The sequence below is a fragment of the Dendrobates tinctorius genome, unplaced genomic scaffold (genome assembly GCF_039654945.1).
Source record: "Dendrobates tinctorius isolate UK_male_01 unplaced genomic scaffold, ASM3965494v1 ptg000250l, whole genome shotgun sequence".
NCBI classification, from domain to species: Eukaryota; Metazoa; Chordata; class Amphibia; order Anura; family Dendrobatidae; genus Dendrobates; species Dendrobates tinctorius.
Window position 1 is genome coordinate 53176013 of NW_027361917.1, and position 27617 is coordinate 53203629.

The 27617-nt window shown below is 37.9% G+C and overlaps 1 protein-coding gene across 1 annotated transcript; it reads left to right on the forward strand.

Annotated features, from left to right (window-relative positions):
- The first annotated feature begins 1160 nt into the window (after nucleotides 1-1160).
- VIP (vasoactive intestinal peptide) lies at nucleotides 1161-17201 on the forward strand. The gene is made up of 7 exons (XM_073557692.1): nucleotides 1161-1438; nucleotides 3021-3137; nucleotides 6601-6741; nucleotides 8253-8357; nucleotides 11810-11941; nucleotides 12664-12778; nucleotides 16124-17201. Exons 2-7 carry the CDS (start codon nucleotides 3031-3033, stop codon nucleotides 16130-16132), a joined length of 609 nt encoding a protein of 202 aa, XP_073413793.1. The 5' UTR covers nucleotides 1161-1438; nucleotides 3021-3030; the 3' UTR covers nucleotides 16133-17201.
- Nucleotides 17202-27617: the final 10416 nt, after the last annotated feature.

The window sequence follows — 27617 nt, forward strand, 5'->3', positions numbered from 1 at the left end:
CCGGCTGCCCCCCCCGGATACGCCACTGAGGAAATGGTAGGGAATTTTGAATGCAAGTATATTAGAAAATAGCTTAGATTATGGCATTAAATAGATAAGGATTTAGCATGAAATTTACTTTGACTTTGGATCACCCATCTAAGCCATTTATGTAGTTTCCTCCCAGTCACGTTTAAGAAAAAAACGATCAATTGGTTAATAGGTGTCCTATGAAATCGCGTTAAGGCATCAAAAATAGAAAAATACATTGTGGGCCCCAATGGGGACAGGGATGTGAGTGATGACTATATGTAGATATATGAATATATATAAATATATATATATATACACAGTGTAAACATTATTTATCTGTATGTGGTTGTGGGCTGTGGGAACCAAACTAATAATAAAGCACAATGAGCAAATAAATAAGTAGTGCTCCTCTGTGGTGGCACATGTTACTCACATCATTTGTCCTCCCTGATATGCAGAATAGAATTATCTGCACAATGATGTACAGTAAGTAGTGATACCAGAAATGGACACTAATGAAACCTTCTCTTTCGTACGCCTATAGATCTATGTGAAGCACCTATACAGGATTATAAGCTAATGTTTTATAATGTACATCACCAAATAATCTGGAGGTGCAATTTATATAGTAAAATGATAATACATGGGATTAAACATGGCAACAAATAGGGAAACATTTTATAAATGAGATGTTAGGCGTTTTGTGTCTGCCAAATATTCATATTTAATTAAAATCCTTTCTGTGAATCAAATAGAATCAGTAAATCAATTTTCCCTTGGTAATAAATAAGCCCCTGTGCAGAATTAATGGCAGGGGGACACGAGTATAGCCCTGTGTAATGTATACCATGTCCACAGCAGCCAGGCTGCCATGTATCATCTGTTGTGTGACCACTTGCCTGGTCCAGTTACAAGGGGAGAGCTGCTAATGACATTGTCGATGTGCAATCAGTCATTATCTAAGTAAATTACCAGCCACATAGTTATGTATTGTGGAATCCATTGATCACTCAGGGACTTCAGCTGCAGTCCTAAGCAAGGAGGCGATGACGACTTTTTAGTGTAACCTCCTGGGACGTGCAGTGACGTCTTCACATAAGCCACTTGAGTTGGTGTTGTTGACCAGCCCTTCTCTCCCACTCGTTTTATAGGAGCATGTTTCTGTATTAAATGAGACGTTCTCAGGCTGGCTGACAAGTGCACACTGTGTGCAGCGCAGGAGGAGAGCAGCCAAGATCACAGGCAGCTTCCAGCAGCAGCCACACCAGCAGCAGCAGCGGCAGCCGCACATCTGTCTGTTCCCCACAGACCTGCCGAAGAGTTTCAGCACCAGGGATAGAGCCTCGCCGTTATAAAAAAGGGACCTTCAGAAAAGTCAGCACTGGTTTAAGGACATACAACTGGGGAGAGGGAAACTGCACTTTAAGTAAGTAAGAAAACCTTCATGTGTCCATGTTCTGTACTGCAGAGAACTCAGAGGAGCTGCTGAAATGTGCAGGAGAGCAGTTCAGGGAACTTCTGAATGAACTTCTGAGAAAATATGTCCACAGTAGATATTCTATCGTTCTATAGATGTGAAATATGATAGACTCAACTATGAGGTATAGACTAGAGGCTAAGTATGATACATTGGTTTCATATATGAGAAAAAATACATTGCAGAATATATGATTGTTAAATGTGATGATATATAGAGTTAGGCTAAAAACAATTACATTTCTTATATGTTCCATATACATAAATATGTTATGGATAATAGATACATAGATTCATAAATACATCAAGAGATATAGAATAGAACACAGTTATGTGTGAAACATGTATAATATTTTGTATACATATACTGTATAAGCTAAACGTTATGGATGATGAATGGACAGATATGACATACGTGATAGTGGACAAATAGTGTGTGCATAGGTATGTATACATATATTATTCACAGATTCAAAGTATTATATAGCTGTCTAGATATATTAGACGACAGGATGGATAGAGAGATAGATAGAGTGATAGATGATAGATAGAATAAATAGAAAGATTGTGAAAGATAGATAGATAGATAGATAGATAGTGATAGATAGATAGATAGAATAGATACATAGTGATAGATAGATATGGGATAGATAGATAGATAGATAGATAGATAGATAGAATAGATAAATGGATAGATAGATAGAGAGTGCTAAAATAGATAGACTAGATAGATAGAATAGATAGATCGAATAGATAGATTAGATAGATAGATCGATAGAAAGTGATAGCTAGAAAGATACGCAGACATAGATAGATAGATAGATAGATGATAGATAGAAAGATAGATAAAAATAGGAGGGGCAAATTACAAATATAACAGATAGAAAATTAGACTTAACATACAATAACAGGTGTTACATGTATTGCTTATGGTTATATATGTAATCTCTGGATAGATATTAGGAGATAGATAAAAAAAAATATTTAAACAGCACCAGTCCAAACAATTACTTGGGTACATGCCTTCAACACTGAGCCACTGGATGCTATATACAAACTCCAAGGCTTGAAAGAAGCTCACTGTGCATTGTACCAAACCATTGTCACAGTTTTGTCACCTAAGAAAGTCAGTTTTGTCACCTCTTTTTTTTCCTGGAAAGCTGCCTGATCTTTTAGGATAGATAGATAGATAGATAGATAGATAGATAGATAGATAGATAGATAGATAATTATAGCTATACATCTTATATAGAAGTATTTGAATATAGTCAATAGTTTAATAACTAACTTTACGCCTTTGATTACTAATACAAGAAGCAGGCACACTTCTGTGGAAGCAGTTATGAATATGATGCTGTCATTGAGATCATCGCAGTCATTTACAGTGATTATTGAACATTTACATAGAAGAAATACACATAGTTTGTTATGCATTTTTTCATATTTTTTTATTAATTTTGTTAATAAAATTTCAATTTCATTGGGAGCATTAAGCATTAAGAAATGATGAGAAATGTCTTGTGTTCTATCAGGGTTGAAGCAATGGAACATAGAAGCATTTTCCACCTTATGGTGTCTTTTACCCTGTTCAGCGTTTTCTACCTTCGAGCACAGGCGTTACCTCCTTTAGGGACGTATTCTAGTAGCAGGTAAGAAATATTTGCAGATTTTCTAATCCTACTCGTCAAAGAGAAAGCAATACATACCAAAAGCTGGATGTCTGCATCATGTATGCTTTGTAAATGCATTGCATTGGAAATCACTGTTGTTTGTTACGTACAGGATAAAGGGAAATTCTAGAGTTCAAACCTTTTGTTCTATGAATTTTGGCAATATGACATTATATACTCAGAGTTTTTACAGAGTGGTCCCGTTTTTCATTAAACACAAGTTTATTTGAATTTTTGGATTGAACATAAAGTCTACTACTTAGTCCCCAGTACTGTCAGTTGCACTTTTATGTTCAATACTTAGTCAGTGGGCAGAGTTCAAAGGCAAGGTCAGTTAATTTTTGGTACTAAATATCTAGTCATTCAAAAAATGGGGTCTCTATAAAAAGCAATCTTTAATTGTTGATATGATGCAAAACAATAATCAGTAAAAGTCTCATTGGCATTTCTCCATCGATCCTGAGAAAATTCAGTTTACGACATTAGAGCATTCTTCACGTGAAATGACAGTGAGACACGGGAACCGCTGAGAAAGGTTTACTTATTGAAATAATACCCGATGAAGGAGTCATCCCGACCTCGAAACGCGTTGTATGAATGAATCCAGAGAACATACACCCTTGTCTTCACTGGGAATGACGCTCTTTTTCCTGTGTGGGTAGAATACTTCTTGAAATTGTTTCCTATATGGATTGGAATTCACGAATTGGCAGACACATGGTATGCATTGTGCTGACAGCGGGCAGCAGTGGGGAAATACCCCAAAAACTTCAAGTCTGTGCTCTGATCACTCCCAGTTACTACATTACTGCTTATGAAATAGTTGGAAACAAAGCTCTTTAATTTTAAAAACAGCACTTTATACAAAGTCATATTTATGCATAGTGATACTTGTAATTTCTCTACCGACATAACTACTAACACACACACACACATATATATATATATATATATATACACATATATGTAAACACCATTTATTACACCCGATATGTTAACAAACTCCATTTATTAAACCTTATATTCTGGTCCATGTCATACAGTACGCTTCCATAGATTGCTAGAATTCTTCAGTCATGTCTAATTCTGTATACATGTTTAGAAAATGAAATGAAAGTCAATAGTATTTAGAGCAGATGGATAGTCAATTGTAACCTTGATCCATGACTTCACCAGACCTTGCTATAGCATGTTAATTGCAGTAATTCACATGATTACTTTGAGTATAGAATTTAGCTGCCAATATCAAATTAACACCAGTTTTACAGATTGCAACGGGCAATTTTTTTTCACAATATTTTAATTAAATTCTGAAAGGATAGCTAGCCCTACACTTAGCTAGCATTCAACAAATAGCACAAATGAAGACGTCTGGCATCTATTAGCATGTCCATTGTAGATTAGGTGCTAACCCATGACTGGTGGACACAAACTGAGCATTCAACAATCTGCACAGTGACTTAAATCACTTAATCGATATTAAGACCCCAAGCAATGCCAATGGAGATTCCCATCTTTTCCAATCTTTCCATTGCAATTGTGACTCAGTTGATTAGGAGTGGTGTTTTGAAAAGCATTATTTGGACTTTGGGTACATTCTCTTCTTTTAATACAATATTATATGGATTGTTGTCATTTTTAGGCAACCTATTAGGGCATTTTGAATTACCGTCATCCATAGTACTTTTCAATTAGCTAGAGACAAAACGGATTACAAAGAGTGTTTCACCTTCTTCAGGGGTTCCAGCATATCCGTGCATTGTACAAGTAGTAGACTGAATTATTGGTCAGCATGGCATTTTTTGTATCATCCGTGGAGGGACAGAAGGGAAATGACACTCTTGTTTCCAGATTTCGCAGCACAATCTAGCTAGCAATCTACAAAAGTTATGAAACTCATGAAAACAAACTACAAAACTGTATTTTTTCCCCATAGTAACCACTCACAGCACAGTTTTTATTTTATATATTCTACTGTTGAAAAATGTAGCAGAGCTGTGATTGGTTCCTCTGATTAACAAAGATTATGTCTTTTAGACTATTTTCATAAATCTCAAGCCTAGTGATCAGCTTTTTTTAAAATGATCCACCTAGACACGTACCAAGAATTTCTGACCAGAATTTGGGACTTTTATGTTCCACCCCATTGACGTGGTCATGGGACTATTCCTACAAAATTCAAGCAAGTATAGCAACGAAAAGGGATTGTATAAGTGTGCAACGCCTTTAATATATTTTCATTAAATAAGTTATGATATCAATTTGTCCATGTATTTTCCCATTGGTCTGAATGGAATATGGCATCATTAGAAATACTGAGATGTTTGAACAGGCAAAACAAGAGGCTGGGATTTTATGTGTCACAGACAAGATGCATTTCCACAACTATAACAAGTGAAATAAAAATGTTTAATGACAGAGAATGTGAGATGTTTTTATGACTTTATTAAAAGGGATTTTTCCCTTTCAACCTTTTTTTAAGGGGTAAGTTGGCATACCAGTATGAGGAGACTTAAACGCCTTGCGTGCTCCTCTGGGAAATTAAATATACAAATTGTCTCTTCAGAGAGGATGAGGACTTGAACTCTAGTGTCCCCTATTGGAAGTAGCGACCCTACAAGTCAATATCAACCCTTTAACGAGCTTTGCAATATGACTTAGGATAAAAGCCAAGTGAGAATCTCAATTTGCAAACACAGAGTTTCTGGGTATTGCCCCTCATCAGTGCAAAGTATGAGACCTAGCCAAATCAGATCTCATACTTTGCACTGATTAGGGGCAAAACCCCGAAACACCGTATCTGCAAATTGAGATTCTGATTCGGCTTTTATCCTTAGTCGTATTGCAAGGCTCGTTAAAGGGTTGATATTGATTTGTAGGATTACTACTTCCAGTAGGTGGCACTATAGATTTCAAGTCCTTTTCCTCTTTGAAGAGACAATTTGCATATTTAAACTTTTTTTGTTCACATTTTTCTGTGCCACCATAAAAAGTTGGTACTCACCCTCATTGAGTCCAGCACTTCCTCTCTGTTTCTGCTCTAGCGAATATGTACAGGCTTTTGGGGTGAGATCACATCAACAGCGCTGCAGCCAATCACTGAGATCAGCTGGCTACATGTGCAGATACTCTGAACTGAGTGATAGGCTGCAGCGCTGTAGATGTGACAAAATTGCTGTTGCTTTTATGTAATTGGTAGAGTAGTGGCGGAGACTGGACCTGGGGAGAGTAAAAGTTACAGCGGATTTTATTATTTTTAACACTGCCAGTAAAAAAATTTGATATAGGAAAACCCCTTTAAAGAGCTCACCGCACAACTATTGCTTTAAGGGTACAGTGATGTAAATAGAAACAATTAATTTAGCTTTATAGGCAAAATTCGGGATAATTTGTAATACATTCTCTATTGTGCTTCATATAAATAACATATCACTACTTTTAGGCTTGGAAACAGATTATCCTTTGAGGGAACAAATGAAGCTGATCAGACACAAGGGACTTTAAAACAAGAGACAGACATTTTGCAGAACACTTTACCAGAGAATGACAAGTTTTTTCTGGACATGGCACAAGGAGTCGGCAGGTATACCAAATATATGAGCTATATGTAATATCCAGATTCCTTACTTTGGTATCCTATGGATGATTTGCTCTGCGTATTCCATATGCATTCATTATCAAATGCATCAATGCTTTTTATTTTACAGATTAAGGTTGATTGTTAAAGTATATTATTAAAATTCTGATCTGTATAATGAACCTTCTTCTATAGGTTTGTGGAGTCAGTAACATAGTGTATAGTGATTGAAGAGCAAATTATCAGTAATACACAGCAATCAATCAGTACTGACATTTGTCATAAAACTTCTCTGTTAAAGGGTTTTGTCCCATTAACAACATTTTGCACCTATTCACTGGATAGATGATAAATGTATGAGTGCTAGAAATCCTTCTGCTGGGAGTGGAGGCCCAACATCTTCTATGTAGTGAGCATGTGCAATATCACTATCACCATGCACATGCTCACAACTGTTCCAATCACATGTGACTTTGGACCCACACTCTCATGATCTGAGCGGATGCCAGTGCTCGGACTCCCGGTGATCATACATTTGTCACCTATACTGTGGGTAGGTAATGTATGATGTATAAGGAACAACCACTTTAAATGCAAGGATTAATCATTTCATTCCTTTGTCATCGGAAATACAAACTTTCAACAAGTATAAGCCATTTAATTCATTCTCTACATTCACATCTATGCTGAATAAAAACTCAGACAACTGCAATGAACATGATGTAAATATTGGCCACTGTTTTGTCTCAGGATGAAGTATGTATTGTCCATCCAGTAGGGTGTCACAATGTTATTAACCTGCAGATTAACCCCAGATTTGCAGGTTAATATTGTTATTTTACATGACAGGTTCCCTTTAACTCTGCACTACATCAGTGTAAGTGATTCATGGGTAAGCCTAATGCAGAAGGTCTTGTTCCAGTCGTTTGCAAAATCCCAACTAAGAATTAGAGGCAATAACTGGACCCTGTCCAGTGGCCACGTCAATTATTTGTGGCTGTCAGGTGGGAGTACTCCTATGCGTTAGCACCCCACTCCTCTTTTGATTAGCTGACTTAGCTTGACGACATTTTTGTAGTGAGGCGTGACTTCATGACAGGCTGGCTAATCAAAACAATAACCATGGATATCATCAGCTAAAAAGAGGTTCTCAGGGTTTCCCACCGGATTACAGATTATGTTTAATTATTGACGTTATTAAATATCAAAATCTCGAGAATCGTGTTGAATTATTGCTTATTCAAAGGATGTCATACAGACCATCATATAGCTACAACCAACCTGTACTAAGCATAGCAATAAGTGGAAGTGAAGACTGAAATGTTAAGAGATTATTTTTTTTGTTAATATGTCTTGGATGGAAAAATACTGAAAAAACATTGCCTATAGACATCTTCATCCCAGATATTTACCATGGCTCAGTGTTGATATCCTTTTTTAATACCTTGTAGAATTATTTACAATGTTATGCTGCTTGGCCTAATTGTGACATGCTTCAACTTTTTTAATTTTGCCAGAACATCACGACATGCCGATGGACTTTTCACTAGTGGATATAGCAAGCTCTTGGGTCAACTGTCTGCAAGAAGATATTTAGAATCTCTAATTGGCAAGAGAGTCAGGTGAGATTTAGTAATACATCTATTATGGATCTATAAATGAAAATGTACAAACTGATTTAAAGCCCACAAGTATAATCCTAGACTGGAAGCTAGTGAAATTCTAAGAATGAATCCTTGAATTTTCAGTTACATCACACGTACTCAATTGACAAAGAGAAATTTCCACTGTTATACTAACAACTAATGTGATTTCTGGACCAAATTGTTATCCATTAAACACAAAATACTCTTTAAAGGGAACCTATTGCCATGAAAATGAAGTCTAATCCATGGGCACCATGTTATAGAGCAGGGAGAGCTGAGCAGAATGATATATAGTTTGGAGAAAAAAGATTCACTATAGCCCATGTTTTAATCATCTACACCTTTACTCTGGGACTTTTGATCAAGTGGGCGGTCCTATCAATGATTGACAGCTCTTTGTATGCACAATTTTACAAAGAAAGCTGTCAGTCACTGGTAGGACCCCCCACTGTACTGAATATATAAGAAAGAGCAGAGGTCTAAAGATTAATACACAGGTTATACTGAGCCTTTTCTCAGAAATATATATATCAATCTGCTCTACTCCGCTTGCTCTATAACATGGTGCCAGCAGATTGAAATTTAAAACTATTCTAATATACAAAAGTCACATAGCAAAGTTTAGAGACAATGACCACCAATTCATCATTGCTGTTTCTCCAATTTTTTAGGAGTAATGTGCTCCTTATTAGTGGCTTTTTCCATTTGTGCCTTATTCTTTATGCTTTTTGTGCCATTGTTTGAGCTGTTTCTTCTTTTTAAGTTCTTCTTTATTTTTCCTTGACAACTTTGCTAATCCGGATAATTAATAAAATATAACTTTTACAAAATGTCACATTATTTGACACCTCTTCTGGTGGAGTGACGTTTCTGGAGTTTTCAATCTGGCACATTTCTTACGAATTTTTAAAGTTTTGCAGGTTTTTTTTGGTGCTAAAAAGTCACAAAAGCAGATTAAAAACAATAAAGAGAATTTGTTATTTTGTGCCAGGTTCATGAACTTTGTGCACCATGTTTGATGAATTCGTCACAACTAATGTTACTGATGACTCAGGCTTAATGTACCAAGGTGTCTTAAGCACTATAATAGGATAGCGCTTTGTTCACATTAGCATCATGGCTTCCATTTCCATTATTTTGGGAAGCAATGAAAATCTTCATACATTTCTAGGAGAGCTCAAGAAATTTTTATGAGGTCCATTAACATTGAATGAGTCCTTCAGGTAGCTGGTGGTTTCAAGTCTTTTAAAGGCAAGAACAGGCTATAAATTGAATGATTAGATATTCCTTTCACCAACTTGCTAAAGAAACCCAATTGAACCGAACTTAGTATCTGTGTAAAAAATGCCTTCATATCTCAGGAATTTTATTATTTTTTAAAAGGTCCTATTTAGTAATTGGAACTCCACGCAGGCTCTTTTAAGGGGGGAAGTGTGTCACGGTGGTGATGGTGACCCGGTCCATGGCCCTGGGTGTCCAGTGGTGATGATAGAAGTTCAGATGAGGGGGAAGATGGTGGGATAAATAATGCAGGGCCGGGGGAACTGGGTATCAGGCCTTTCAGGCTCTTTTATGGGGGGAAAGTGTCACGGTGGTGATGGTGACCTGGTCCGTGGCCCCGGGTGTCCATTAAAGAAGATGGAAGTGCAAATGAGGGGGAAGATGGTAGGATAATTGTAGGGGGAAAAGGGGAAATCATGACCCCACCCTTGGTATTCGGCTAGGGTAGCCGACGCTGCACTGCAGATCCTCTGGGATGGTGGTATGGCTGCAGCAGTGATGGTGAAGCTCTCCACGGGCAGAGATGTGTCCCAGAGCAGTTGAGCCGGGTCACCATCACCACCGTGACATTTTCCCCCCTTAAAAGAGCCTGAAAAGCCCGGTACCGAGTTCCCCCGGCCCTGCGGGGCGTTCCATAATATCTTTAAATATACGTGTTATGTTAGACATTCATGATCATGAGTAAGGGTTTTCCAGGAAAATAACTTCTCCTATGGAACTTACTGCACTTCATTTCATATTTAAAATGTTTATAAATACCTAAAAGCTTAAAGAGGTTGTCCAGTGCTTTTTAATATAATCTGATTGTGTGGGGGGTGCAACATTTAACATCCATGTCGATCAGCTGTTATCGGTGACCCCTGGAAGTTCTTGGATGCTGCTAGAACACAGCAGCTCCTAAAACAGGATATCCGGGAATTAAAAAACAAAAAATGTGCCCAATCACTAACATTCATGTAGTTGCTAACAAAGGCAACTACCTGCCTATTGTGACAGCGCCAGTCATTGACCGCTCCTACTGGAGATTCAGCTGCCCCCTGTCAACAGAGAAGCTGTTTCTCTTCCTGTTGACAGGGCATGACTGCAGGAGTCATGCTGATTAGCAGCCGGTTTCCCTCAATTAGGCGGCAGGGAGCCAACAGTCAATCAGCATGACATCAGCAGTCCCGCCCTGTCAGCAAGAAAAGACACTGCAGGGAAGTTTGTGACCGCTCGATGTTGGCATAGAATAGCCCCAGTCAACAACAGGCAAGTAGGTAACAACTACCTGCCTGCTAGTGCTTACGCACATTTTTTTTAAAGTCCTGGATATCCCCTTCAAAAGGTATAGTGGCCATGGCTGGGTGCTGTCCAGATCAAACCCTTATTCATTTGAATAGTGGGTAGTTCTGCAGCACCCAGCCGTGTCCACAGTAAAACTGATGTAGGTGCTGTGTTCCCACAGCATCCAAAACTTCTGACCAGCATCTGTAACAGCTGATCAGAGGGGGGTACTGGGTGTCCCACCTTCCAATGATTAGACCATCAATAAACAAAAATTGTACAGCCCCTTTAAGAGCAAATGATGTTATATAAAGGACATGACTCCTAAAAAGTTTGAAAGTACTTATTATATAACCAGGTGTGCAACTATTAAATTATTTGAGCACAGTCTCTGATTTGGGAAACCATAGAATAATGTAGAATTTAGAAGGGTATATAGAAGCTTCAGTTTAGAAATGTATAGAGTGAGTAAAGATTTCAATTTCAAGACTCAGTAGTAAAATAACTAAGCAAGAAAGTATGTACATATAATTAGTTTTTTTTAAATGAGAAAGTTAACTATTAGTAAAATACTTTAATATATGACAATTTAAAATGGAAGGTCTATCATTTAGAATTATCCAGTATTTAATTCACATAAACAAATGTATTACATTCTCATTGAAAGATAAGAAAATATTTGTAAAAATATGTGTAAAAATGAATTAACATGTATTTTTGTAAGTTTTCTTTAGTAATCTAGCTATGATCTTCATGTCGAATCAGCAATATAAAAAGTATTACTCAAATTATGAATAATGAGAAAATTCATTTCAGCCTCATTTTTACTGTGAATTTTGCATTGTTCCGTTATATATTTTGTGCTTTTTTTTCCTCTTTATCAGCAACAGTGTTGTGGAAGATCCAGCCCCTATGAAACGTCACTCTGACGCTGTCTTCACCGATAACTACAGTCGATTCAGAAAGCAGATGGCAGTAAAGAAGTACTTAAACTCAGTTCTCACTGGAAAAAGAAGGTATTGATGGAGCAGCAGAAGGACTTTAATTAAAATGCCACTAACTCTTAGAATTGCAGTGGGACAAATACATCTACTTAGTCATGATTGTCATTATCTAGAGGGATTAATTTGGATACTTTACAGACAAGTGAAATGATTGCTATGTGCCGCATCTAATGGGAGAATCCATACAAAGAACACTTATTTTTTGTAGCGTAATAGTGGCTTTCAGTAGTACCTGGAATCAGAAACTCACATCTTATGAGATTTTTATATCCACCTACTTTGCATGCTCTTTTGCTTTTTACCATTTCTTTGTATTTTCTTTCTATTTTTTTACATGGCTTGCTATGGTTAACTGAATATGACACTGATAATAGATTTTTCTTTTAATAATACTGTAAAATGCATACAAATATATTGCACAGATAATGAAGTCCACAAACTATGAGCAATATACTAACTATGAGTATATAGATTTGAAGTAATTAGCTTATAGCACACAATTTATTGGCTGTTCACAGCGTACAAAATGCATGGTATACAGCATGTACATATCTTTGGGTCCAGGTTCTTTTTCCTAGGTGTTATCAAATAAGATGAAATGTCTCTTAACAAAAAGTGGGTGGACATTTGGATATTTTGTCATCACCTATTTAAGAAAATTTAGTTCTTGTGTTCCTTTTGCACAAAGAGGTAGCGGAAGCCATATAAAGCAATCTACTTCTTATTTTTCATAGTCAAGAGGATATCAACCCTTCAAGCCTTCGAGAAGAGGCCGATCTAAGTCAAGCCCCATATTCAGAAAACTATGATGATGCCACCATTGATGAGTTGCTGAACCACCTACCATTGGTATGTCATTTATTACTGATCATATTTCCCCACTGAGACTTAGCAAAATTTATTTTATTGTAGACTTCTTAAACCATCTGCCTCAAACACTAGTGAATGTGCTTTTACCATAAGCAGTCCTTTGTCTAAAGGATGAAACATTACAGAAACAATTAGGTTTACGAAGATTGCTTCCTAAAGCAGTATAACAACACACAGTAAAAAAAATATTTTATTTTAAAATTATATATAAACTAGCTGAAGAGCCCGGCGCTGCCCGGGCATAGTAACTAACTGTGGTTAGTCATAACAAATTATAATGATTATATTGCACATACTACTTCTTCTGCAGCACCACACTTTTCTCCTTTAGACCTCGTTCACACGTTATTTGGTCAGCATTTTTCCCTCAGTATTTGTAAGCTAAAACCTGGAGTAAAACAATTAGAGGAAAAGTATAATAGAAACACGTCACCACTTCTGTACTTTTCTCCCGCTCGTGGTATTGGCTTATAAATACTGAGGTAAAATACTGACCAAATACTGAACAAGTGAATGCGGCCTTATACACAGCCTCCACCTGCAGCGCCTCACTCTTCTCTATACACAGACTCATACTGCAGCAACACCTCACTTCTCTCATTTTCCCATCACGCCTATCATTTTACCCCCACATATCTGATTTTGCCCTCAATCCTGGCAGCTAAAGGACCTGTGATGATGTCACGACCATGTGACCAGTCATGTGCTTGGGAAGAGGAGTCAGATGCAGGGCTGTGCTGGTCCTGGAGTAAAAGTGTCAGCTGGTGTCACAGAGCAGGGTCTTATATCACATCTCTGGGTGAAGTATAGTAACATGTATATAGTAACATATAGTAACATATACATGGGATCAGAGGGTCCCTGCAGTAGAGCTGTGTGTGCAATGTATATGAGGCCAAGCTGTGTGTCACAACTGTTGTCGGGTGTCCCTGGTCCAGGGTCTCTTTCCCTGTGGCTGTGCGGAGTGGTCAGGGCTCTGTGAAGTGGGCGTTGCTCGATACATACACACACACATACATACACTCAACTTTATATAAATAGATGTATTTTTCATCTCAAGTCCACTTGTATGGTCACAAATGGGCATGATCAACTGTGTTATAACAATATATATTTTTTTAAAAGTATCAGTATATGTCAAGATTTAGCTTTTTTTCTCACCCATATAATCAGTTACTTCACTAGGTTATAGTACAGTTCAAGTAAACTTAGCAACAATATTAGGACTGGCAAAATGGCACAGCATTGGTTTTATGAAAAATGTATTTTGGTTGACGATCTGTGATTATTTATAAGCTACCATGTTAGATGCAAATGCTGCACTGAATACTAATCCTATAGTATTATATTTATTGTTATTATGATATTGGTTATAATTGCTTTAACATAACATTAAAACGACAACACCAATGCAATAAAAATAAAAAGTCAAATTTATAGTCATTTGTTGCTTGTTTTAAAGTCTTTACCCAATTCCTATATGTTATCTTACCATATAACATAATTTGTTATGACAAAGTTAAGCAAATAATGTTTTTACAAGTTGTCACCAATTATAACATTTTTTTGGGGGGGCTTAACATATATGCAGCCTACATGGATGCACAGGAGTCCAAAAGGCAAGACACATAGGGGAGGGGCTGTCACCATTGTATAAATGCTTCAAAATGTTCTATATATGCACACTGATTATCTATTTGCTAAAAGGCCAATTCCACTTTTGTTATAGAGGTGGTCTAAAATGTAAATTAATATTCATCCTAAATGCCTATCTATTTAATGCCATAATCTAAACTTTCTTCTAATTTATTGTAGATAAAATTTTCCTATCCTTCCTTAACTACACTATCTAACTGCTTTTCTTGTTTTCCCCTACTTCCTTTTTGATGGCACATCGTTTCAGAACCTCAGTACTGATATACTCAAATGAAACATCATCAGGGGGCCGCGGCATCGGTCACTGATGCAGCCTCTGATCCCTCCCTGAAATGAAGCGTCATCGGTGACCTTGATTTCAGGGGCTGAGCTAACCCCTGCTCTTTCACTATGTGATTTGCACAATGAGAGCATGCTCTCTCACTGACTCAAATCAGTAGTAGCGAGCTGGTAACAGAGTGCACTGTGAGTGCACAATGGGAGAATACCCGGGACTTGTGGAGAGCGGCGTTCTTCTCTGCATGCTGGGTATTGTGAGAACATGCACTGCAGTGCGCTCTGTTACTGCTTCATTATTGCTCATCTGAGTTGGCAAGGGAGCGCACTGTCATTCTGCACATTACACAGTGACAGAGAAGGGGCTAGGCCAGCCCCTGGCATGAAGGTTGCTAATGATGTTTTGCATCAGCCTCTGCTCCCTGATGACACGTCATTTGAGTATCCCAGCATGTACTGGGAATTCTCAAACAAATGGTCATCAGATAAGAAATGGGGGGGGAATCAGTTAGATTGTGTAGTTAGGTAAGGATAATGTTTTTTAATGAAAGTATAATAAAAAATAGTTTAGATTATAGCATTAAATAGATAGGGATTTTGAATGAAAATTAATTTATGTTGCAGACCATCTCTTCAACAATTTAGTTTTACAGTTTTTCTTGTGAGAGGAGTCCTACATAGGTGATAGAATGAGACACTCTAAGGAAGGGCTTTCTCTCTCAATGCGTCAGAGCAGCTACATGATCTGCTTATATTATGTATTTCATGCAGCATTTCTTAACAGACTAAAGGAGGCTTAATAGCTGTCTACAAATATCTAAAGGGCTGTCACATTGTAGAAGGATCATCTTTATTCTCATTTGCACAAGGAAAGACTAGAAGCAATGGGATAAACTGAATGGGAGGAGACACAGATTAGATATTAGAAAAAAACTTTTTGACAGGGTGATCAATGAATGGAACAGGCTGCCACGAGAGGTGGTGAGTTCTCCTTCCAAGGAAGTCGTCAAACAGAGGCTGGACAGACATCTGTCTGGGATGATTTAGTGAATCCTGCTTTGAGCAGGGGGTTGGACCAGATGACCCAACTCTACCATTCTATGATTCTATGAACATCTTTGTATGATCGCAGTTCGGCTATGCAAATGGCATAGAAGGCCACCAGGCAATGTTCAGAGTATCGTCCACCTCTAGACCCTTAGTTAATGTTGATGTAGCAGCTCCATCAGTCCTTCTCAGCTCCAAAATTAGATAGTCCAGTCACTAAACTGATGATCAAGAACTATTTCTATTTGACTTTTGTAGAAAGGAATTCTAGTTATGTATTTGGAAAACTGTTTTCTAATATAGAGTATGTATTTCTAAAATTCTTCTCTTTTTGTTTTCTTTTAGAACCTTTGAAGAGCGCCTTTCGTTTAATCAAAAGAACAAGTTTACTATATTTTTGAGTTTGACATAGTATTTCAGAGAGATTACTTCTGTATTCAAACCAAAACCAATGTCGTAAGGTGAAAATTGTGGCAAATATGTTTCTTATATTTACAAGTTGATGTTTACACTGTAAATATTACTTTAGAGATCTCTACCTAAAGCTGTACATAGGTATGCAAATTCATGGAAAGCCTGTGATTTCATATGCTTCAAAATCTTTGTTTCAATAAACGCATTTGAAAGATGAGCACAGAAAAAAAGGACAGTCTCACGCTTTTTAGGATCACCTTAACTACAAACATTGTATTGAACTCATAAAAAAGGCTGAAGGCTGAGTTAGGCCAAGTGTAGCCTTTTGAAGACATTTCAACTTACTCCTGGCTAAATTCGAGATACATAATGGTCTTCGTAGCAGAATGAAAGGAGACCTCTTTGTCCATATCAGCCAATCAGAGTTTAGCTGTACTAAACTGCACTGTAAAATGATAGGTTCTGGTTGACTGCTTGGGTGTACAAAATCATTTTAAGCCTATGTTTTGAGACATAAGGCGAGGCCCACCCTGTCTTGTCTAAGCTTCATATTCACCCTTTAAAACCAGATTGGGTTTTGATTACAGAATAAACTCCAAAGATAGTGAAATATATGTCTATTTTCCAAAATATATACACGGTACCTGGCCCGTATAAATAATGCACCTTTTCATGATTTGTATTTAACCTTTATTTTATTTTTTTTTTAAAAAAAGATTTTGATAATTTCGATAAAATTTAAAGGCTGAATGTATCTGTCATTTTAATGTTATAATGTTAAATGCTTAGGAGCTTAAAAGGTTAAGACATGCCTAGAGGAAGATAGACGGAAGAGATTTGTTTAATGTAAAAATTTATCTACAGCATACATATTCAGAAATTAAACTGTGTATATCTTTGCTGATGACAGCATTACTTATATATAAAGTGGATAATGGGAAATTATAGTATTTTTTCAAAATGAATGTAACTTATGAAATATGCAGATAATAAAGAGATTTTATCATCACTGCAAATTTGAATGATTTTGCATTTGGCTTGCGTCATTCTGTCTTCTTACAAGATGAGACCATGCTTATAGCTGTCACTGTTTTACTCCCGATACCTGCACTTTATATATAACACAATATACGTACAATCTAAAAACAAAAGTTAGGCATATTGTAATATGAAATAATTTGGCAAAACTGTCTAAAAGGAAACGTATTTTTGTTGCCAGTTTCATATCAATCACAAACTGAACTCTGACTGGTTAATTTAAGCAACAGATGAACTTTTTCGTTTAGAAATTTTAGATAATTTTAGATAAATTTTAGATAAATGAGGCCTACTATCTTTAATGACAAATGTGGTTATACTATAGACTGTGTCTCAAAGAATCAAAAATTAAATTTTGTACAGCAGAAAAAAAGCAAACTTTGGAATGAACTTAAAGGAATACCTGAGAACAGTCCCGGATTTAACGGGACAGTCCTGAATTTGGGGCGGTGTCCCACTGTTCTGATTTCAACTATATCTATCTTTTTAAGAGACACATACAGTTTAATATAACAGTGGAATAAGTAACCATCAGATCCACTATTCAGTCTAGGAAGAAACTGAAGGATGTTCAAGATCATATGACTGGAAGCAGAGACAAGCTCAGCAGAGAAGCACAGGGAAAAGAAATGCTTTTGTGGGAGCATCATACTGTGTTATGGTCTGTGGGAGAAAGTACTGTGGGGACATCATGCTGTGTAGGGGTATCTCCTGTAGGTGCACTGATATGGTAATAAATAGAGATGAGCGAATATCTCAATGTTCGGTTCCACTCATGATCGCCGATTTTGCATTATTCGCCGATTTAATCGTTAATTTTAATCATCAAATACAGCCGAACATATACAGTACTAAAGCCGGTGTTTGCCATGCTGTGAGACGGGGGGGGGAACACTAGCATAACGCTTCTGATCGGCAGTGAAATCAGATGACAGCGTGAACCCGTTGCTGTGATCAGAGGTACTAAGTTTACCTCTGGTCACTGGCGTCAACTGATGGGACTACAGCTTCCATCAGCTGACACTTGCTGCCGCTAATAAGAAGAAGCACTAAAGGAAGCGCTGTTCCCTGGCGGCAGGTGCTGAAGATGGCTCTCATCATTCTCCTTATTAGTGATCGGCGTGAGCAGAGGAGAATGATAAGAGTTATATTAAAGTCAGGATGATGACAGCAGATGGGGGCTTTTGGGACTCTTACTTACATCATCCGACTCCTGCTGCCACTAATAACAGTGACAGCAGGAGCAGATGATTGGGGTATTCCTCAGACGCCACCTGCGATATTACTAAGTAAATGAATGAAAAACCCGATGTGGCTTCCCTCTATTTTCTTGAACTAAACAGACAAAACTCACAGCTGGGGGCTGCAACCCTCAGCTGTCAGCTTCAGCAAGGCTAGTTTTCAAGAATAGAGGGGTCCCCAAGCCGTATTTTTTAATTATTTAAATAAATAATTTAAAAAAATGGCATGGGGTCCACCCATTTTTGACAACCAGCCTTGCTAAATCAGGCAGCTGGGGTCTGGTATTCTCAGGCTGGTAAGGGCCATGGATATATGCCCCCAGCCTAAAAACAGCAGCCCACAGCTGCCCAGAATTCTGGAACTTTGCCCGGCTCTTTACACTTGCCCTGTAGCATAGGCAAGTGGGGTTGATGTCACCTTTGTATTGTCAGGTGACTTCAAGCCTACGGCTTAGTAATGGAGAGGTGTCTGTAAGACACAGCTCCATTACTAATCCTATAGTTATATGGTAAATAAAGACATAGCCAGGATAAAATCCTTTAATTGAAAAAATGACAGACTCCTTTAATATTCTCAATTAAACCATACTGCATTGCCTAATTCCACTGAAGCTCTCGATCTCCTGTAATAAAAATAAAATAAAAAAACAACAATATGCCATATCTATCTGTCGTTCTGTCCCACGCCGTAATCCATGTCTGGGGGATAATTAGTTTTCAACCTGGATGGTGCCAAGATGCGACCGCCCAGGCTGAAAACCACTGGTGAGTGAACTGCTGCGAGTGCAGCCTCAGTGACTAGCAGTGACATCACTGAGGCTCCGTTTCCAGCCGGGATGAACTGCGATGACCTTGGTGAGATCCCTGATAGCACTGTGAGAAAGTCGAACAATGCAGAGGCGAGTTCACTGGGAGAATCTCACCGGCAGAATTTCACTGTGGTGAATTTGCCTCTGCACCATGCGACTTTCTCACTGTGCTAGTGGGGATCTCACCGAGGTCACCGTAGTTCATCCCGGCTGGGAACAGAGCCTCAGTGACGGCACCACTAGTCACTGAGGCTGTGCTCACAGCAGTTCAATCACCAGTGGTTTACAGCCTGAACGGTCGCATCATCGCACCGTCCAGGTTGAAAACTAATTATCCCCCAGACATGGATTACGGCATGGGACAGAACGATGGACAGGTATGGTATATTGGTTTTTATTTTTGGCTTATTACAGGAGAACGATGGCTTCTGTGGAATTAGACAAGGTCATAAGTATGGTTTAATTCAGATTATTAAAGAAGTCTGTCATTCTTTCAATTAAAGACTTTATTCTGGGTGTCTGTGTTTTTATACAATGTGACTATGGGGTTAATAATGGGGGAGTCTTATTGACGCCTCTCCATTGCTAACCTCGGGGCTTGATGTCACCTGATGGTGACATCAAAACCGCACCAACTATTACCCCACTTGCCATCGCTACAGGGCAAGAGGGAAGAGCGATGCTAAGTGACAGAATTGGCACATCTTAGAAATGCGCCTTTTCTGGGAAAGCTGAGAGGTGATGTTTTGTGCCCTGGGGGGGAAAGTACCCATGGTACCTTCATAGGCTATTAATTTCAGCCTCCAGCTGTCTGCGTAGCCTTTGCTGGTTATTAATTATAGGAGGACCCTACGTCTTTTTTTAGGGTACCCCATTTTAATAGCCAGTATAGGCTAAGTATACAGCTGTGAGCTGATATTAATAGCCTGGGATGCTCCAGGGGTATTACTCCCTTCCCAGGCTATAAACATCTGCCCCCAGCGGTCAGCTTTCCCTCTCTGCTAGTTGCGAAAATTACACGGGAACTCACGCCATTTTTTCAGAAAATCAATCTTTTATTAATTAAATACATGTACAGTAATTTGCACACACTGTACTAATTGTATTTGTCATAGGCATCTGTATTTATTGCGTGTAATCCATCTCTTCTATCCTGTCGGCTCCTGCTTTGATTTTACACTACCGCAGCTGCTGAATTACTGAATTTTCTTCTATCTATGTAATACATATATATATATATATATGTGTGTGTGTGTGTGTCACTGACATCCACATATATATGTATTCTAACCTGTCACGCTGTGATTTCATTGATCGCGGCACTTGAATTATTGGCTTTTATTCTATCCTTTACTGAATTTTACCAACTTTTTCCGATTTTGAGACAAATGCTCGTCTTACCGATCACGAATCCAAATGTACCATATTCATGCAAAATTTTTGTTTGGCGATTGTTTTCAGAACATATTTATAAATGTGTACAATACAATGTGGAAACGCTTATGAGCTTCACTACGAGCAATATTTTTGTGCGGACACATTTAACCCCTTAGTGACAGCCAATTATAAATTAATGACAAAGCTAAATTTTACAATTGTACTTCATTAAAGTTGTAAAATTTCTTTGATATGACTTGTATTTATTTATGAAAAAAAAACAGAAATTTCTCAAACAATTTGAAAACTTGGCAATTTTCAAACTTTTAATTTATATGCCCTTAAATCAGAGAGTTATGTCACACAAAATAGTTAATAAATAACATTTCCCACATGTCTACTTTATATCAGCATAATTTTGGAAGCATAATTGTTTTTGTTAGAAAGATAAAATGTTTATATTTGACCAGCGATTTCTCATTTTTCCAACAAAATTTACAAAGCCATTTTTTTAGGGACCACATCACATTTGAAGTGACTTTGAGGGGTCTATATAACAGAAAATAACCAAAAGTGGCAAAATTCTAAAAACTGCACCCCTCAAGGTGTTCAAAACCACATTCAAGAAGTTTATTAACCCTTCACAATAACATAAGTAATGTGGAAGGAAAAAAATGAATATTTAACTTTTTTCACAAAAAATTTACTTTAGATCGAAACTTTTTTATTTTTACAAGGGTTCCAAGATAAAATGGACAACAAAATTTGTTGTGCATTTTTTCCTGAGTATGTCTATGCCCCGCATATGGAGGAAATCCATTATATGGACGCACGGCAGGGCTCGGAAGGGAAGGAGCACCATTTGACTTTTTCAACGCAAAATTGGCTGGAATCAAGATCTGACACCATGTCGTGTTTGAAGAGCTCCTGATCAGTGGAAATCCCCCATAAGTGACCCCATTTGGGAATTCACACCCCTCAAGGATTTTATTCAGGATTATAGTGAGCATTTAGAAAACACAGGTATGACAGAGAATTTGATAACATTAGGTCATCATATTGAACATGTCGCAATTAGCACTGAGCGCCAGTGGTCGCTACTCCAGCTTGCATTGGGTGCTTGAGTATGCTCCAAATGCTGAAGGTGCTTGAGTGACATGCTTGAGTCCCCACTACGTATGTTTTGCAGCTGTTAGACAAACAACAAAAAAAATGCGGGGATCCGTGATACTCTGTGCATACTTGAGCACGCAATGCAAACTCGAATAGCAAGCACTTGTGCTCAACATTAGCCGTCATACGTCATCATTTTTTTAACTGTTGAAAAACCCCTTCTTCTAATTTCAACCCTGACACAACCCTAACACCAACCCTAACCCTAACACAACCCTAACCCCAATGTATATGTGTATGAGTTTTCCTTTTTTATTGAAGAACTGAAATAAATTAACTTGTTGATGATATTCTAATTTTATGAGAAGCACCTGTATATCTAGCAACAAAATTTGTAGAAATATGTCAATATTGAATCAAAATGAGAAAATATCATACACAGTGCCTTGCGAAAGTATTTGGCACCCTGGAACTTTTCAACCTTTTCCCACATATCATGCTTCAAACATAAAGACACCAAACATAAATTGTTGGTGAAGAATCAACAACAAGTGGGACACAATTGTGAAGTTGAACGAAATTTATTGGTTATTTTAAATTTTTGTGGAAATTCAAAAACTGAAAAGTGGGGCGTGCAATATTATTCGGCCCCTTTAACGTAATACTTTGTTGCGCCACCTTTTGCTGCGATTACAGCTGCAAGTCGCTTGGGATATGTCTCTACCAGTTTTGTACATCGAGAGTCTGAAGTTCTTGCCCATTCTTCCTTGGCAAACAGCTCGAGCTCAGTGAGGTTTGATGAAGATCGTTTGTGAACAGCAGTTTTCAGCTCTTTTCACAGATTCTCGATTGGATTCAGGTCTGAACTTTGACTTGGCCATTCTAACACCTTGATACGTTTATTTGTGAACCATTCCATCGTAGATTTTGCTTTATGTTTGGGATCATTGTCTTGTGGGAAGTCAAATCTCCGTCCCAGTCTCAGGTCTTTTGCAGACTCCAACAGGTTTTCTTCAAGAATGGTCCTGTATTTGGCTCCATCCATCTTCCCATCAATTTTAACCATCTTCCCTGTCCCTGCTGAAGAAAAGCAGGCCCAAACCATGATGCTGCTACCACCATGTTTGACAGTGGGGATGGTGTGTTCAGGGTGATGAGCTCTGTTGCCCTTACACCAAACATATAGTTTGGCATTGTTGCCAAAAAGTTCGATTTTGGTTTCTTGTGATGAGAGTACCTTCTTCCACATGTTTGGTGTGTCTCCCAGGTGGCTTGTTGCAAACTTTAAACACTTTTTATGCATATCTTTGAGAAATGACTTTCTTCTTGCCACTCTTCCATAAAGCCAGATTTGTTCAGTGTACGACTGATTGTTGTCCTATGGACAGACTGTCCCACCCAGGTACAGACTGGGGCTAAAATTCAGCCCTGGCATTTGAAAACACACAGCCCCATGCTGTCCCCATCCTCAAGCACCAGATGGGATATATTACTAATATTAGCCTGAATGGAGGAATTAAAAATTTACTGCAAGACCAATATTTATATTGAGAACACCGATTCTGTTAACAACATAGCAGACAAGGTGGCCCACCACCAGACAGGCCCTTCTGGCATTTGCCAGAAGTGCCAGATGGCCAGTCTGGCCCTGGTCCCACCTCAGCTGTAGATGTCTGCAGTTCATCCAGAGCGATCATGGGCCTCCTGGCTGCATCTCTGATCAGTCTTCTCCTTGTTTCAGATGAAAGTTTAGAGGGACGTCTGAGTCTTGGTAGATATGCAGTGGTATGATACTCCTTCCATTTCAATATGTTCGCTTGTACAGTGCTCCTTGGGATGTTTAAAGTTTTGGAAATCATTTTTTATCCAAATTCTGCTTTAAACTTCTCCACAACAGTATCACGGACCTGCCTGTTGTATTCCTTGGTCTTCATGATGCTCTCTGTGCTTCAAACAGAACCCTGAGACTATCACAGAGCAGGTGCATTTATACGGAGACTTGATTACACACAGGTGGATTATATTTATCATCATTAGTCATTTAGGACAACAATGGATCATTCAGAGATCCACAATGAACTTCTTGAGAGAGTTTGCTGCACTAAAAGTAAAGGGGCCGAATAATATTGCACGCCCCACTTTTCAGATTTTGAATTTCCACAAAAATTTAAAATAACCAATAAATTTTGTTCAACTTTACAATTGTGTCCCACTTGTTGTTGATTCTTCACCAAAAATTTACATTTGGTATCTTTATGTTTGAAGCATGATATGTGGGAAAAGGTTGAAAAGTTCCAGGGGGCCAAATACTTTCGCAAGGCACTGCATCAACTTACATAATTTATAGTTGAATGCATACATATAAAGTTATTATCTAAGATGACAAACTGAATAGTAAATTATAAGTGTAAATAGGAGAATATACCCAGTATGCAGACAGCAGTAAATAGCATAGATATGATCAGCTCAACCACAAAGAAACCTTGAACCTTCAAGGCTAAAAATTGGTGTACTTTGCTTCCCGGTACATTTTTTCTTTTCCTTTGGTTTATACAATGTGAACTTTGGTAAAATTTGAGGAAATATAAATTCTATTCGGATACTATTGCTTATCTCCATTGATGACTTCTGGAAAGTCTTCTTTACAGACTTATGGAGCACATGCATGCTACAGCGTGACGGATACCAGTTCTTTCCACATATGGAACGCACTGAGGATGTATTCTTGTTGTAGGGTAACCACACAACCATGAACATGTGACCAGCGGCGTTGAATTGAGATGATAGGGGGAAATGTGTTGAAACGAGATGGGACTTATCCTATAACCTCAATTTACAAAAAGGATCTCTTCATCAAGCTAAATGTAAGCCATTTTTGATTTTGGACAAGGTCAGTTGACGGTGAGTGGGGACACCACATTGCATTTTTAGGATGCCAGCCCCTGTGTACAAGCAATGGGAAAATATAAGTGCCCTGATAGCATCCATATTGAAATCCTGTTTTGGCACCACATACACTTTCCCATCAAAAGACAAATGTAATAAAGAGGCTACAAAAGGCAAACAGTATGAAATTTGAAATGGAACCCAATTGCAAAAATGATTTTTAAACATAAATGCATTAGTAAGAAAAAAGTTGTCCACAAATGTGGATAACCCTTTTAATCTTAAAATTTCTGTATGTACAAATTGAAACAAGAGGGGATTATAGGGAGAAAAATGGGAAGCGTAAGCTTCTAAGTGTAGTAGTTAATTATCAAAGGTATATACTCAGTGTGAATACACTCACCTATTTGGTGTCTTGAGATACTGCATGTAGATCCAATCCCTGGATCACTCCATTCCTCTTTCCATTCAGTTTGCTGCAAAGATCGGGAACTAGTGAGAGCACTGGACAATGCTTTCATAGGTTATAACACTTGGTGAATGTTTTTCCCAGCAATATGCGCTCCTGAAGGATGATGATGGAACTTGATATTTAGATTCAAGGATGATTTTTATTTTTCATTCAAAATAGAATACAACCAGTTTCGACTGCTAAGAGTCTTCCTCAGGTATAATGTCAAGAATCAAATATGTACAAATTGTAATGTATTTTATGTAGAAAGTAGGCAAAGTTTTTGGACAACCCTCGTAAGCATAGCATTTTTGTCATACCCCTGGTGGAGTACATGTTAGATATGATGGTGTAAGGCAGTTGTTGGCTAATATCTATAATCCCTGGAGATCTACTGTAGTGTGGTTTAATGGTCAATATAATTGATTTTAGGCTGTCTAAATTAACTCCAATATGCTAGAGAAGTGAATCCTCAAATGCATTTAATCCAAAGGATAGGTGATGTATGATCTTTGGGTTCAACTGCTAGAATCCACACTATTCATTAAAACTGTCCACTGTGTTATTGGAGTGGTCGTGCACATGCGTAACCACGGCTTCATTCCATTCTATGGGCTTAACGGAGATAGCCGATCTATCAATTGAAGTGATCAGAGGATTCATATGCATGCTATCTCTCCAGTCACTCAGGGAACTTGAGGTACGTAGCAAATATATAAAAAAATCATAGCTTAAATTGAAAAGTGGACATACCATTTACTTTGAAAAAAAACATAGTTACATAAGTTGAAAACAGACATAGGTCCATCAAAATTGACCATCCTCAATCCATTATACATTATTTTTCACCAGATTATTTATAGCCCACAATATTATTTGTTATGAGAAAAGCAATCAGACTTTTTTAAATATGCTAGGATATCCAACGGTCTAACTTCTCTAACTGTAAAGAATCCTTTCCTATTCATATTTCGGAATTATCCTTCTTCCACAGGTCCACAGGAAATTAATGCCCCCTGGTGTTCTACAAAGTCTGTGGAGGGAATAAATCATATGTCAGTTCTTTATATTACCCATATATGTATTTATATATGCAAATGAGATAATCTCTGAGGCACCTTTTTCTAAGCTAACCAAACCCAACGTTTCCAGTATCTCACTATAGGACAAATCTTCTATTCCATGTAACAATGTAGTTGTCTGCCTTTGAACTAATTCTATCTTTCTATGTTTCCAATTATCTTTTTGTGGAGCCAAAAACTGGATACCATATTGAAGATGTGGCTTTATTAGGGATTTGTGTATAGGTAATAATATTACATTTGGCTCACAGGTTTTTCTTTTTTTGTATACACCCAAGTGCTTCTCCTGTTGTGCAGTCCCTAGTAAATTTTAATGTCTGTTACCTGCCATGTTTTTTTACCCATGTAGACATTCAAAAAGACACTCCTCAACATTGAAATTAAAATATCAAGAAAGAAAAGTCATGTAATTCTGCAAATTACAGGATTGATAGACATGTTAATGATATGCAAGTTCTGAAAAAAGTAGAAACACAATTTTCAAAACTTCTTAATTTATTCAGTATCAAGTATAACCGCTGTATACTGAAATACACACACACGCCTTGTCATGCTACCAATAAGGTTTTTAATGATTATCAGATTAATGTTTTGTCATGCTCAATGCACTTGATCACACAAATCATCAAGACTCACTGCCAGCAGCTCCTTTGCAATTGCTGACAAATGATGGCTGAATGAGTGACAAGTCTGGAGGCTATGGTAGCAGGTGTAGGTCATGCAGGTAGCTCACCGTAGCATAACAAATGTGTGGCCTTGCATTGTCGTATTGAAAAACAGCTCACTGGACAGTTTCATGCTCCTTTGCTAAAGTCATTCATGGCATTGCCTCTGTAGCCTCCAGACCAATCTCCAGCTATTATTGCATCTAAGACAATTGTGGGATTGAACTCAAACTCAATGCACCATTCATCTCTAATAGCTATATGGGTGTTAACCATGTGTTATGCTTTTTTTAAATTAAAAGCATTTGGAAAATGATTTTTTTTCGTGGAAGATGTCCACTGTTACAATGTTTATACACAGGACTTCCACTAGGAATTTTCGGGCCCCATACTGGCAAAATTTTGGGGACCCCCTTGAAAGTCCATCCAGGCTCCACCCACCCCAGCCCCACCTCTACCCCTTGAACCGTCCCACCGCCCTTTCTTGGAAAAACTCCACTGCGGCACCCCGTCCTCCCCAATCACACATTTACCGTTCCCATCACCACATACATAGCCAGCAGCTTTTGTTTTGGCCAAAATATTTTTTAATCCGCCACCATGACAAGGTAGACTCTTTTGGCCGAGCTCTACTCTGCTGTAACTTACTAATCATTTCTTAAAATATCCAATACAATTTTTGTATATTTTTATTTATTTTTCAATTTTTTAAATGACCAATAATATCACAAACAAGGAATAAATACCGCCGCACCATGACCAG